The 15282-nt window shown below is 51.9% G+C and overlaps 1 protein-coding gene across 1 annotated transcript in view; it reads right to left on the bottom strand.

Annotated features, from left to right (window-relative positions):
• Nos2 (nitric oxide synthase 2) overlaps positions 1-15282 on the bottom strand; it is a 35344-nt gene that overhangs the window by 1949 nt on the left and 18113 nt on the right. Inside the window, exons 11-25 of the mRNA XM_029546001.1 lie at positions 13374-13568; positions 12928-13010; positions 12478-12622; positions 12289-12393; positions 10337-10386; positions 9845-10019; positions 9004-9136; positions 8555-8633; positions 8120-8301; positions 6904-7067; positions 4948-5155; positions 2940-3027; positions 2476-2597; positions 1192-1340; positions 243-437 (exon numbers count right to left, since the gene is read on the bottom strand). Coding sequence (XP_029401861.1) covers positions 243-437; positions 1192-1340; positions 2476-2597; positions 2940-3027; positions 4948-5155; positions 6904-7067; positions 8120-8301; positions 8555-8633; positions 9004-9136; positions 9845-10019; positions 10337-10386; positions 12289-12393; positions 12478-12622; positions 12928-13010; positions 13374-13568 — 2073 coding nt within the window. The remainder of the gene's footprint in view (positions 1-242; positions 438-1191; positions 1341-2475; positions 2598-2939; positions 3028-4947; positions 5156-6903; positions 7068-8119; positions 8302-8554; positions 8634-9003; positions 9137-9844; positions 10020-10336; positions 10387-12288; positions 12394-12477; positions 12623-12927; positions 13011-13373; positions 13569-15282) is intronic.

Here is a 15282-nt window from a genome sequence, read left to right as displayed (position 1 = left end):
AGACTGCTGTTTTCATCCCACAGATAGAGAAATGGAACACACTGGCCTGATTTCTCAGCTAGCTGGCAACCACTGTGGCATGGAAAGACCAGGCTCCAGGAGCCCAGCCGGCCTCAGGTTTCTGCAGTGGTGCAGAGGGTCTCAGGGCACCCCCCTCATAGTTCTGCATCTCTGGTCCTGGTTCCCAAGGCATGTGACCTAGGTCTACTCCCCTCTGGAGGGTCCCACTCCAGCTCCCATACCTTGAGCTGGAAGAAATAGTCCTCCACCTGCTCCTCACTCAAGTTCAGCTTGGTGGCCACCAGCTTCTTCAACGTGGTAGCCACATCCCGGGCCATGCGCACATCTCCACAAACGTAGAGGTGGCCCTGCTCCCCGTGGAGCACGCTGAGTACCTTGTTAGCCAGCTGCTTCTGCAGGATGTCCTGAACATAGACCTAAAAGCAGAGGATGCGGTGGGACCAGCCCTGGATGCTGGTGTCACTGTGGTCAGGCACACTGGCCATGGGGAGGGGAAGAGGGCCATTGAGGGCTTCAGTCAGGACCTCAGCTCAGGACACACAAGTATCCTGTCCTCCTGGCCAGTGGAACCCACAGAGGTTCCCTGAGTTCACCACACTTAACAGACATCAAGTTTATAGCTCTGCCCACAGCTCTGAGATGTGCCTGCCTACACCCTGGAAAGAGGGGGCTTCCCAGTATGTATTAGCCCAGCTCTGATTTGTAGCTCGGGTATAGGCTCCTAGGCTCTCCACTTATAAAGAAGGTCCTGCAGTTGGTCAGGAGTCTGTTTGTTTTTGTTTTTCATATACGATGACCAGTGGTCCAGCCTTAGGGGGTCTTCAGGGAATGTTCACACGGTTCTGAGTGGAAAGTCTGTCTGCACTGTTCATGCCCCTGGAGCAGAGTGCCAACTTGAGGGCCCTGGTGGGATCAGCTCCACCTTCCAGTCTTGCTGACCTAAGTGTAAAGCCGGCACTGCACAACCCTGCGTCCCAGAGATGCTGGGCACCTGCAGGTGTTTGCACTGTGGAGATTAAACTACAGTGAGCTTGGTGTTGTCATAGTGCTCTTCATCTCTCCCTGCCACTGTGCAACTGTCTTCACTGCAGGCTTGGAGTGGAAGGTCTGTATGGCCTGGGCAGTAGCCATCATGCACGCTCTGCCAGCTTGCTGGGTGGCTGTACTTACCTTGGGTTTGCCGGGCAGCCGGGAGTAGCCTGTGTGCACCTGGAACAGCACTCCCTTGCGGACCATCTCCTGCATTTCTTCCTGATAGAGGTGGTCCTCCTCTGGGTGCCGGCATCCAAACACCAATGTCATGTGGCCTCCTTTGAGCCCTTGAAGATCCAGAAGGTTGCAGTTACCACAATGGCCACCAGAGGGCAACCTATGAGCACCAGGTACCCAATGGGTAGGTTTCTGATCTGGCATTATCCCCGGTTTGTAGCTAATGGTGGCACTCTTAAAAAACATGGTTCAGGAAAAAAGAAGTTCAGTATCAGTTCTGATTATGCCCACACATTGCTAGTTCTTTTATTTGACATATTTCATTTTAATTTTACTTCTTCTTTTAAACTATTATTATAGCCTTATTATAGCCAGTTCTTGGGAATTAGGGGCAAGAGGATTGATTTCCTGCAAATTCGAGGACAGCCTCGTCTATATAGGGAATTTTCAGTTCATCCAGAGCTACAATAGCAAGACCTTGTCTCAAATACTTATAGGTGTGTGTGTGTGTGTGTGTGTGTGTGTGTGTGTCTGTGTGTGTGTGTGTGAGTGAGTGTAACATGCTAAAGACATTCTTTTAGTGGACTATCAGAAACTCGTGGCCTTCTTTTGTGAAAATCATCTCCCCTGACCCAGCTGCTACATCAAATATAAGTGCCGAGGTCTCAGGCATCCAGGATATCCCGACAACCTCCTGATGCTATTGGCTGTGCTGGACTTCATGTTCACGGTCTTGAAGGTCAAACATTGCTAAGGGTTTCTTCCAGAAAAGCCTCATCTGGAGGATTCCAGACAGAGTTGTCCAACCTTCTCGGTTACTTCTCAAATGAAAAGAAAATGTCTTCATCTAAAGTCTGTTACTCCCATTCCCCCTTCACTCTGGGGGACACCTCTACACAGGCTTTTCAACAAGGTAAGTATTTAAAACCCAGCAAAATGGGCTGATGAGATGGCTTGGCGGGGAGAGGTGCTTGCTGTCGTCGTTGTGCCTGACAAGCCGAACCTGGTTCCCAGAAGAAGTAAAGCAAGTTGACCTCTGACCTCCACATGCACACCAGGACACACACACTCCTCTAGATACATTAAAAATTCATAAGGAAACATGGAGATGTGGAGTGGGCAGGGCACAAACACTCCACATCTGTGTACCTGATTATGGGATATGGGGTAGTAATTTGATGTGCCTGTGTAATGATCAGGCCTGTCAGAGTGATAGGCACACTCCCTATTGAGTGAGAACTGTACCTCTGTGCTGGGAGTCATGGAGCCGCTGCTGCCAGAAACTTCGGAAGGGGGCAATGCCCGTACCAGGCCCAACGAGGATGCAAGGCTGGGAGGGGTCCTCGGGGAGCTGGAAGCCACTGACACTACAGGGATACAGAAGGAGAAAGACCTTGGTCTGCAGATGCACATGCAGGATAGGGCTGGGGACCTGGGCGCCTGGCGGGGACCTATACACAGCTTCATCTTCCCGGCCCAGGCATAGCCTCTCCCCACACTGGGCCAGTCTCGTTGGATCCCACCACAAGCATCACCGTATCCCTGTCAAGGACTCCACTACACCTTGTAGTCAGATGGCAAAACGAGGAGACAAAGAATTACCCCCTAAACCTTTATGGGTGGAGAGGAGACTCAGTCTTAGACCCTTCCCTTGCATTGCAAAATCCCCAGAGGCCGGGGGCTCCAAAGGGCCCTGAGTGGGTGCTTACCTTCGCACAAAGCAGGGCACTGGGTCCTGGGGCTTCAGGTTACTGATCCAGGTGCTGCAGACACCGTGGTGCAGGGGACCCTGACCATCTGCAAGTATAACACAGGCCTGACTAACAAGCCCGTGGCCTTCATGCAACCCAGCTGGGTGTTCTTCCTACAGTGTTGAGCCCCTTTGGGTGACTGGTTCCTGAATGACAACCCAGCGGGGTGTTCTTCCTACGGTGTCAAGCCCCGTTGGGTGATTGGTTCCTGAATGAGTTACCTTCTCTCCCAACTGTCTACACAGTCAGGGAAGGCAGGAAGTGAGCAACTGCCCCTTTGCCATTGTAGAAACTGAGTCACACAGAAGGAAATGGAGCGGATGACTAAAGTCACGGTGGACTCAGGTTCCTGCTCCGGTTCATCAGTCTTAAGCTAGAGCATCTCCCAAGTGTTTGTGTAGGGACCCTCCCAACATCCTCTCCCCACCAAGCCTCTGCCCAGAGCGATGTGAAATGGTCCCCAGGGCTGGCCATTGCTGAGTGTCCTCATGGAGGAGGCCTTTGCCGGTAGGAACTCTGGGTGAGGGATGGTCTTCCACTCCCCCTGTCTGTTCTGGCATCTCAGTCTTCCCCAGAAGCCTTTCCTGGGCTTGTGGGGACCCCAGTGTCCCCCGGGTTACATTCACTTCCCCATGGCCTGACACATAAGGGAGGCCCTTAGCAACTGGAATAGTTGTTTGGTTCTGTTCTGCATGAACCAGCCTTGTCAGGGCTCACCCGCATCTCCTCTCTCATTCAATGATGAGGTATGGTCAGTGAGGATGGACAGACACAGGCTCTGTCCAGTATTTACAAACTTCGCTCTTTGCAAAGGAGAGAGATCTTGGAGATGTGGACCCTTTCCAGCCCTTCCAGCTCAAACAGAGCTCAGTTACAGTGGTTAGAACAGAGAGGTCCATCCAGTGGAGGATCCAAGCCCAGAACACTGGACCTTCTAGTCTAGGGCAGCTTCACACACACCCCACTCCCTCCCTCGTGATACCTGGGGCTTCTGGGCACCCCCACACACATATGTCCAAGTATGTCCACGCCTGAACTCTTTTTGACTTTCTGGCTGCTCTGTGAGGGCAGGGCCTGTCTGTAGTTTCCACACCCATTGTGGCCCCTAGCATGGAGGTGAGACACGGCCACCACAGGATGGGAAAACTGAGGGAATGAAAAACCGAGAAAAAGTTCCCTGCATCACTAGGATGACCAAAAGTAACTAGGTTCCCTACACATTCAAGACTTCTCACGTCTGAGCCTGCTCAACAGCCAGAGACTGTAATAATGGCCCAGTTCTTAGCTTCAGTTGCTAAACTCCCTGAATTTGTGTCTCTAGTTAATGACAGGTGTCCCTGAGCAAGTGGGTTAACCTCTCCGTGCCTCTTTTCCTCCCTCGTAAAAATACACATGGAAGTCATCTCCCACAGGTCTGGATGGTAAACAAAGGAGCGAGCTTCCCTCCTGCTTTGTGACACTGTGCCCTACACAGCATCTTATATCACTGACAACTCTGGCAGGTGGCTGTCACTGCAGCGTGTAGCTGACAAAGCCCCAAGGTGTTGAACAGCTGCTGTGGTGACCAGCCTTGGCCATCAACTTGATACACCTGGGAAGAGGGACCCTCAATTGAGGACTTGTCATCAGATCGGCCTATGGGCATGTCTGTGGGGTGCTTTCTTAACTGCTAGTTGATGGGGGAGAGCCTCGCCCACCGTGAGCAGTGCTGATCCTGGGCAGGTGATGTTGAGCTGTGTAAGGAAGGCAGCTGAGCAAGTCAGAGAGAACAAGCCAATAAGCAACGTTCCTCCGTGGCTCCTGCCTTGGCTTCCTTGGTGACAGTTGTAACCTGTAAGTTAAACCCCTAAATTGGATCTTCCCCTAAAGCGATAGCAGTCACAATGTTGGTCACAGCAACAGAAAGCAACAGAGAACAGCTGTCCCTAGGACAGGTGTAGATGACACCGGAGCCTGCCTGTCTCACCTCGGGTGCGGTAGGTGACCACAGCCACAGTGAGGTGAACCTCCGAGGGGGTGTGGTCCTGGGAGGAGCTGATGGAGTAGTAGCGGGGCTTCAGGATAGGGAGCTGCGACAGCAGGAAAGCAGCAGGCACGCGCAACGAAGGGAACTCTTCCAGCACCTCCAGGAACGTGGGGTTGTTGCTGAACTTCCAGTCATTGTACTCTGCGGGCTGAAAGGCAAGGGCAGGGTGAGGGATTGGAAGACCTGCCGTGCGAGCGTGCGTGCGTGTGTGCGCGCGCGCGCACGCGCGCATGTGTGAAGGAGCTGCCCCACCCAGTATCCATCCATTCCTTCAACAAACGCGTCCAAAGACGGGCGCTGTCCAGGGTGCTGAGGCTACTCTGCTGGCTGGAAGCAAGGACCTGGGGCAGCTAGTAGCATTTCTCAATTGTGCCTAGAACTCTACTAAGGATAGGATTAAGATGACAGTGGGGCAGGATTACAACCCCAGCTACTTAGAAGGCCGATGCAGGAGGATTCCAAGTTTAAGACCAGCGCGGGTTAGAGACCGAATTGAGAGCTAGCTTAGATAACTTAGTGGGACCCTGCCTCAGAGTTAAAAGTCAGAGAAGAGGGCTGGTGAGGTGGCTCAGTGGGTAAGAGCACTGACTGCTCTACCAAAGGTCCTGAGTTCAAGACCCAGCAACCACATGGTGGCTCACAACCATCCATAGTGAGATCTGATGCTCTCTTCTGGTGTGTCTGAAGACAGCTACAGTGTACTTACAATAAATAAATCTTTAAAAAAAAAAGTCAGAGAAGAGATAGGAGTTTGTCTCAGTGGTAAGCCTGGCATGTGTGCAGGTCTGAGGGCAAACACTAGTACCCACAAAACAAAGACAAAAAATCAAAACACAGAAGCCTCCCCAATGTCAGTGACTCATGGGCAGGGCTCGGTGCCCTCTTTCTTTGGGGAGGATGTAGAGACATGGTCTTGCTACATAGCCCAGGTTGGTCTTGAACTCATTGTTGACTCAGACTTGTCTCTAACTCACTATCCTCCTTCCTCAGCCTCCTGCGTGCTGGGATCACAGGCATACACCACCCAACCCAGCAGGGCTAATTTCTCTATTATACTGTAACTTGGAACCAATTGGATCTGGGTTCAAATCATGGCCAGATGTCCCTCCTAGCTTAACCCTAGTCCTTGTGCAGTGTGGCAGATGCAGCCATTCACATAAGGTTGCTGAGACAGTGACAATGTGTCCTGTGACTTGGTGTCCAGTGCCTCTTACAAAGACATGGACTCTGAAGTTGCAAGTGACTTAATGCATCACCCCCACGAACTCATTAACTCAGATCCCCACCTGCCAGCACACCCAATTGCCCATCGCCAAGCTTGTTCCACATTTAGGAAGACAAAGGCCAACCATGGAGCTTCTCCCCTTAGTCAGGTTCCACGGAAGTGCACTTTGGCTATAACTCTTCACAGTGAACCTGACTGGATTTCAGATCACCATGGAAACACACCTTGGTGAAGGTGTTTCTCTAGAGGTTTGACTGGGGAAGACCCTCCCTGATTCCTACGGGCTGGCACTTTAGAGACATCGGCGTCCCCCTTTCCTGCTTTCTCACTCCAGGAGCAATGTGATCTGTCACTCGCGCTCCTATTGTCATGACACCCTACCATGATGGACTGGACCCTTATGAGCCAAAATGAACCCTCCATCCCTTAAGTTCCTCCTGTCATGCTTTTAGCCACGGAAAAGAGACGTGTAATGAATACAGGTTACAGCATACTGACTCCGGAGAAACTCATTCACTCAATACTGCTGTGTACTAGAGATGGAGCCCCCACCTGACATGGACAAGGCACACCTAGGGACTCAGGAAGATAGCCTCAGAGGTTGAACTCAGCTCTGGGCACTGTTCCCTCCACTGAAATGCCCCTGTCTCATCCACCAGGCAGACCCTCACCTGACACAAGGCCTCCAATCTCTGCCTGTCAGCCTCATCCGTGGCAAGGCGAGCCAGCTTGTGGAGCTGCAGCTGGGTGGGAGGGGTCGTGATGTCCAGGAAGTAGGTGAGGGCTTGGCTGAGTGAGCAGGGGGGCAGCCTCTTGTCTTTGACCCAGTAGCTGCCTGAATGGAAGGAAGAAAGGTGTCAGGGTGGGGAAAGCCCTGCTTGGGTCTCTCAGACGATGGCTTATCCTCCACCTGCAAGGGAGGGAAGACTCTGACGTCTTTGCTCCAGAAAGGGCAAAGATCAGGAGCCGGTGGTGAGACAGGGCTGCCAGGGTAGGTGGGCACCCATATTGGCTTTGTCCCGAGACTAAGCACATCCTTCTGTACTTGCCCACACTTGAGCCTCTGACCCCCCAGGTGAGCCTCTGACCCCCAGGTGAGCCTCTGACACCCCCAGGTGAGCCTCTGACCCCCCAGGTGAGCCTCTGACACCCCCAGGTGAGCCTCTGACACCCCCAGGTGAACCTCAGACGTAGTGACTAAGTCTACTGGAGATTGATATATGCCCCAGGGGCTGGTTGCTCCTTTAGAGAGAGGTTTATGGCTACAGCCTCCTGGGATATTAACAGATCAATGTAAACTGTGGTGGCTGGGCTTCAGGAGTCCCAAGAGGCAGCATGCGGAGAGTCACGGCATGACCCAGGCGCAAACTCTGGCTCCCACTTCTCAGCGGAGTGTCCAAATCCCTGTGACCTCCAGCTGCTTCTTGAGAAACAGGTATGATGACATAGTCTGTGCTGGCACTGGCGATGAGTAAAAGCTCCACTTGGGAAATCGCTGGCCCCGTGCCCGTTTCCTGGGCACATTTAGTGCGTGTTAGCACATTGCTTTTAACTCCTCTCCACTCCCCCGACTTCCTTCTAGAGACAAGGACTTTGTTATTAATGCATCTCATCTGGACCACATCTGTATTCTTACAGACCCAAGGATGCAAGTCTCTTGTCTCTAAGTTTCAGGCTGACTCCTTTTCTCCCAGATGATGATGGACACTGCCAGGTTTTGCTCCTCCAGAGATGCCTCCTCCAAGGCTAGGGGGAGGCATCACTACCAGTGAAGGCCAGAAAGCTTCTCCCCTGAGCTGGGATGGGAGTAGATCAGGACAGACACAGGCCCAGTCCTCAGGGATGGGACTGAGGGAAGTAGAGATTTGTCCAGGGCCAGGGGCTCACCACTCTCATCCAGAACCTCCAGGCACACAGTTTGGTGTGGTGTAGGACAATCCACAACTCGCTCCAAGATTCCCTGCACCAGGGTGGTCTGGTTGCCTGGGAAGATCCCCAGGTGTTCCCCAGGCAGGTAGCTGGGCCCTCGGCTGCCCTCGAAGGTGAGCTGAACGAGGAGGGTGGTGCGGCTACAGAAGAAAAGGGAGCCATGGGTGACTGCCAGCTTCCCCAGGATAGGTGTTCCCCTGCCACCAGTGTGGTCACCAGCCAGCTTGTGACAAGCCATCCCCTCAGCTGGGGACCCTCACCACTCCCCGAGGGATTTGGCTACAGCATTCCCTCGCAGTGCGGGGAGCATGGAGGACTAGGCCACACTTCTGCCACTAGAAGCATCTTGAGGGCAATCTTGGGTACCAGCCAAGCATCCCTGCCCATCCTTACCTGGACTTCTCACTCTGCAGATTCTGCTGGGATTTCAGCCTCATGGTGAACACATTCTTGGCGTGGATGCTGCTGAGGGCTGGAGAGACAGAGATGGTACAGAGCTCCTGTGCTGTGCTAGGGGGAGCCCCAGATGCTGAGCTGAGCATCCCTGCATGCTACCTTAGCCTTGGTGGGCAGTTCATGTGGGCCAAGAAGCTGGCACAGTGCCTGGCACAGATATCGCCACCTCCCACCCCTGTGCCCATTACTACTCTCCTAGGGCTCCTGACCCACTCTTCCTCAGAGCCAGAAGCTCTGTACCAAGAGGCTCTGTGGCCAGGGAGACAGCTGCCTGGCAGTTCCAGGTGATTTCTTTCATTTAGAAGGGCATAGTGGATTCCTGGTTCAGGGCTCAGATAGCCTCAGCTCAAGCAGGGAAGGCCAGGAGGGTACGGAGGGGCTCTTACCTCTGTTGAGGTCTAAAGGCTCTGGGCTCTGGGTGAGCCTATATTGCTGTGGCTCCCATGTTGCATTGGAAGTGTAGCGTTTCGGGATCTGAATGTGATGTTTGCTTCGAACATCAAAGGTCTCACAGGCTGCCTGGAAAGTTAGGCAGAATGGCATTCATCGTCACCGTCACCACCCCTTACCATGGGTCAAATACTGAATGGCGGCATCCCAGAACGTCTCATCACAGCGTGCCATCTGAAGGGGGCTGGAGGCGCTCAGAGAAGCCCAGGCTTGGCACACAGTGGTTAGTGCTATTTTACTGGATAGTAAAGCTGTCATCTTATATTTATCCCCTCCCACATAGCAAGGGATGTCTGGGGCTTCCCTATCCTGATAGAAAAGCTCATAGAGGAGACCCGAGTCTTGGAACCAAGTCAGCTGGGCTTCCCATGGCTGCCCATTCATTTCAGCGTTAAGCTTCCTTCAGCAGCAGGGAGGAACCCAGAGAGTAAAGACTTGAGAAGATAAAGTCAGGTCATGAGAGCTCAGCGGTGTGTCCTGTGTCCCTTCCTTTGCAGAGCTGGAAGACTGAGGAAGACCTCACTATTACAAGGTAGCCAAGTCTATCAGTAGGAAGAGCCCTGGAGACACAAGGTCAGGGCCGGAGATGATCAGCCATCTCCTCCACCTGAAGCAGCACACCAGAGTGACGTTCTTCTTGGTGGGGTGGGGGTTGGGGAAGCAGCTTTGACCTGAGATGCCAGGCCCGTACCCCCGCCCTACACCTGGCAGAGGTCATGACACCCAGGACACCGGGCCCAGATGTGTTTGGCACAAACTCACTACAGCGTGTCTCACCCGGAAGGTTTGTACAGCCCAGCTGCGGAAGGCATCCTCCTGCCCGCTGAGTTCGTCCCCTTCTCCTGTTGGGGCCAGCTGAGAGGCTCCCAGGTGGGACAGCTTCTGGTCGATATCATGAGCAAAGGCGCAGAACTGAGGGTACATGCTGGAGCCAAGGCCAAACACAGCATACCTGCCAAGAAGGACACACACGGAGACTCAGGATGGCCAGCATCAGTGCCCATGGTCCGCAAGGACAGACCCACGCCCACTGAGTCACACAGTAGCCTGGCCTTCCTTGGTCATGTGACCAGTGGACGCTAGGCCCGCAAACCTGCATGAAGGACTCAGTTTCCACGTCTTGATCCTCAACCCATTCAGAAGACAAATCTCAGACCGGAACTCTGTCTGCCCCTGGACATGTCTGAGAAGACGTCCTATGCACACCCTGTTCCTTGGTCTGACCCCAGACTGGGGCCCAGGAGGCAGGGATATGGGAGCTTGCCTCACCTGAAGGTGTGGTTGAGTTCTCTCAGCATGAACAGAGATTTCTTCAGAGTCTACAAAAGACAAGCAACCGGGGTTCTCAGGCCAGGAGCTACAAAAGCACGCTGGCCACACTGAGCAGGCAAAGAATCCGGATCCTAGGGGGGGAGCCACAGGACAAGTCCAGATTGTCCCTCACTCCACCTGAACCAGCTCACGTGGGCCCTGCCCCTCAGTGGAAGACCCAGAAGTCCCTGGCCTCCCCATTTAGCTCTGGAAGAACACGAGGTTCCTCAAAAGGACAATGAACCTAGCTTCTTGCTTGGAAGTCGCTAGGGATAGCAGATTCTCTAAAATAACAGATTTTCCAGGAAACCGTCTCAGGTGGTGTGGGACTTATCACACCGTGGGAAGCTAAGCCTTTTGTAATCTCTTCTCGTGCACTTTCTTCTCTGTGGCCTTTGTATCCTTCCAGCACGGGAGAGTCTGACTCAAATTGGTGCTGACCAAGCCTTAGCATCTTTCTCATACTTGTCTCTGCTCAAAAAGCACAAGGCTAAGCAGGCCTGCGTGAGGCCAGCTAGACGAAATTCACATATCTGGCCCTCTTTTCCTTTGTGAAAATGATACAGTTTTTGTTTGTTAAGATTTATTTATCTAAAAAAAAAGATCTATCTATCTATCTATCTATCTATCATATGCATGAGTACACTGTAGCTGTCTTCATACACACCAGAAGAGGGCATCAGATCCCATTACAGATGCTCGTGAGCCACCATGTGGTTGCTGGGAATTGAACTCAGGATCTCTGGAAGAGCAGTCAGTGCTCTTCCGCTAAGCCATCTCTCGAGCCCCAATACATTTTTTTTTTTAAAAAAAAATATGAATTCTTTTTAAAGAAGGATTTACGTTGGGCTGGCAAGGTGGCTTAGAGGTCTGCTCTTCCGAAGGTCCTGAGTTCAAATCCCAGCAACTACATGGTGGCTCACAATCATCCGTAATGAGATCCGACTCCTTCTTCTGGTGTGTCTGAAGACAGCTACAGTGTACTTATGTATAATAATAAATAAATCTTTGGGCTAGAGCGAGGGAGGCTGACTGGAGCAAGTAGAGGTACTAAAAATTCAATTCCCAGCAACCACGTGAAGGCTCACAACCATCTGTACGGTGTACTCACTTACTAAAAATAAATAAATAAATAAATAGATAGATAGATAAATAAATAAATCTTTAAAAAATTTTTTTTGTGTCAGAGAGTGAGCCTATGCACAGAGTGTGGGTGCCCAGAAAGACCGGAAGACAATGTTGGAGTCCCTAGAGCTGAAGTTATAGGAGACTGTGAGCCACCTGACATAGATGCTGGGACTGGACTGTGGTCCTTTGGAAGTGCCTCAATCCATCTTCCCTGCTGAGCCATCTCTCCAGCCCCTAAAGACGAATCCTTGTTGTGGGGGAATTTGAATCAAGATTTCCTATGGAGTCCAGGCTGTGCCCAAATTTGTGATCCTTCTGCCTCTACTGCCAAGTGCTGGGATTGCAAGTGTATATTACTATGCCCAGTTAAATAAGAAGTTTTGAAAAAAAAATTTAAAGTAGGTTGTGGCTGCAGTGATGGCTCAGGAGGTAAAAGTGCCACCATGCCTGAAAACCTCAGGGACTCACGTTACAGAAGGTAAGAACTGTCTCCTGCAAGTTGTCCTCTAACCTCAACATGCAAGCTGAGACTTGTGCGCACACACACACACACACACACACACACACACACACAAATAAATAAATAAATAAATAAATAAATAAATAAATGTAACGAATCTCCTCAAATAACCTAAACATATACAAATAAGAGTTGGTCAATTCACAGGAAAACACTGTGTGCCATTGGGAAAATGGCATAAGAACCCAAAGTGTCACACTGAGTCCCCCAGACCCTTTCCTTGGTCCTCCCAAGCCCCTCTGCCATGTCCCCGGCCACCCACCTGCCCATTGCTGGGACAGTCTCCATTCCCAAATGTGCTTGTCACCACCAGCAGTAGTTGCTCCTCTTCCAGGGTGCTTGCCTTATACTGGTCCATGCAGACAACCTGTGTGACAACCGTGGACATCAGCCCCCAGCTCCCAGGGCGCCGCTTACACTCACCCCAGACTCCTTCCACCTAAGTGGGTACCTTGGTGTTGAAGGCGTAGCTGAACAAGTTGGCCAGGTCCCTGGCTAGTGCTTCGGACTTCCCCGTCTCAGTAGCAAAGATGATTGTGGCTCTAACCCGGGAAGCCATGACCTTTCGCATTAGCACGGAAGCAAAGAACACCACTCTGTGGGGATGAACAGACAGGTGAGTGGTGAGTTAGCGTCCAGAAGAGATGGAACAGGGATAGCCCTGGGGTGGGGGGAAGAACCTCTACTTGTCATTTTCTGACTGGTGGCCCCTGTGCATCCTGACTCAGTCTCTTTGGCAAATCCGAACTACAGAAACAAATCAGAATTGATGACTAGAGTTCTGGGAGCCAACACCATAAAGGTCATTCTCCGTATGCCCTGCCCTTCACGGTGGAGTCGGGAGGCTGCCTCAGTAAAAGGGACACAGTACAGACAGAGGGACATGCCCACTTCCACATACCTCACCAAGACTCTGAATCGGATCTCTCTCCTTCTGGGCCTCAGCTTCTCATTCTGCCAGTTGTGGGTCTTCCAGGGCTCGATCTGCAGAAGGGAAGGAGAGTTGGGGGTGGGGTTCTGGCTGGCCGTGGGCTGGGGGATGCTGGAGAGGCCGAGGACCCTCGAACGCACTCATAGAGGCCCACCCCACCAAGGGTTAGCCAAAGCTCAGGGTACTGCTTCCTGGGCCCCACATGAGCCACACAGCAGTGGGCACTTGGCTTCCTTGGTCATGGTCACAGAAGGTAGAGGCCCACCTGCTTTTAGTATCTTTTTATCGGGTACACTAGATTAGAGAGCCCAAGGTGGCACTCATCTGGCATGTACAACCCTGGGTCCTCACACTACAGAGTCTCCACAGCTGAGCTATAAGATGGGTGTGGGGGGGGGGGGAGGCTTCTCCCTGACCTGGTAGTAGTAGAATGGAGATAGGACATAGTTCAACATCTCCTGGTGGAACACAGGGGTGATGCTCCCGGATACAGGAGGGACCAGCCAAATCCAGTCTGCCGGGCAGCCTCCTCGGGCCCGGTACTCATTCTGCATGTGCTTCATGAAGGACTCTGAGGCTGTGTGGTGGTCCATGATGGTCACATTCTGCTTCTGAAGGAGAAGAATATGGAATGGACTGAGATGCAGCAGCAGAGGAGAGCGGGGAGTGTCGCACTGGAGGGCCGGTGATCTATGTATGCGATGACTCTGCCCCTGCTCCTAATGTTCTCACTGACTGCTGCAGAAACTCACACGGGCCCAAGTCCACAGACTTAGAGACCTAGGCCATCACCGTGGCCACTCATATGGCAGCCAACCTGCGTCACATGAGAGGTTCCCAGGTTCTCAACCTATGTGTCTCCTCCCCCCCCCTCCTCGGGGGGGGTCACTTATCAGATAATGCATTTTAGATATTTACATTGCGATTCAAACAGTAGCAAACGTACAGCTATAAAGCAGTAATGAAAGTAACTCTGTGGTTGGGGGGTCACCACGACATGAGGAAGTGTATTAAAGGGTCCCTGCATTAGGAAGGTTGAGAGCCACTGTCCTAAAAGCAGCATCCAGAAATTCGAATGCACAGGCCTCCATGCATCGCCGGCCGACAGAGAGCCCCAGGTGTGGGCAGCTCACACTGCACCATCTTGTTTCAGGTAAAGAAAATACAAACTTAAAGGAGTCTCACTTGGTGGAGTGCTCGCCTGGCATACGAGAAGCACTAGACATCTATAATCTCAGATGGGAGTCAGGACAGCTGCAAAGAATCTCAAGAGAGTTTCAAGTTGGCCAGGGGAGGGGCATTCCTGGGGAAGGATGAAGCAAGGTCAGCAACTGCCACCTGATGTCAGGCTCATGAGTCAAGCCACACGCTTTAAAACTCATATACAGCTGTGGCTGGACTCATGATAGGGCTCCATGCTGATGGGCCCATCACAAGATGAAAGTGTCCTCAGTCAAGAACACATCGAATGGGGTCTGGGGTGTAGCTCAGCTAGCCTTGCCTGCTGGTCTAGCATGCACCAAGCCCTGCGGGTTCAATGCCCAGTACTACATTTAAAAAAAGACAACCAAACGACTCAGATGTGGTAGCTCACGCCTGTCACCCCAGCGCTACGGAGGTAGACAAGAAGATCAGAGGTTACATAGCGCGTTTGAGGCCAGCCTAGGGTACGTGAGACTGCATCTCAAGTCTCTTTGATAAAGCACTTTGCCTCCCAACCATCAGAGCTTGACGATACGACACACTGTGGTGACAGCTTCTAAGTCCTTGTAGCTGCCACAGCTGGCTGAGGCTGTAGCTTGCTGCTGCGGTCCAGCTTCAAAAGAGCCTCCGGTAGCCACCATCGTTAGCCCAGGAAAGATCGAAATTAAAATTCCCTATGCAGTTAGCCATACAGGCCTATAGGCACAGATACTCTGGAGGTTGACTTGAGTTTAAGGCCTGCCTAGACGACAGAGTGACTGAAGATCGGCCTGGGTGACCTTGTCTCAAAACAAAAAGCCAAAAAGAGGTTAGAGAGAAATCAAGGTCTCAAACCACAATGAAGCCAAGCAGGGGGCTGGAAGGATGGCTCAGTGGTTAAAAGCCCTGAATGCTCTTCCAGAGGATCTTGGTTTGATTCCCAGCAACCACATGGCAGCTCACAATCCTCTGTAACTCTAGTCCTAGAGGATATAGTGCCCTCTTCTGGCCAGGTACTGCACACATGTGGTGCAGGCAAAATACCCATACACATAAAATAAAATGAAAAAAAAAAAAAAAAAAAAAAAAAAAATTTTTAAAACCCCAAGTAGAGTTGCTCTAGATTCATGGTGCCTNCTCACA

The sequence above is a fragment of the Mus pahari genome, chromosome 14 (assembly GCF_900095145.1).
Source record: "Mus pahari chromosome 14, PAHARI_EIJ_v1.1, whole genome shotgun sequence".
NCBI classification, from domain to species: domain Eukaryota; kingdom Metazoa; phylum Chordata; class Mammalia; order Rodentia; family Muridae; genus Mus; species Mus pahari.
This window is presented reverse-complemented; position numbering and strand designations above follow the sequence as displayed.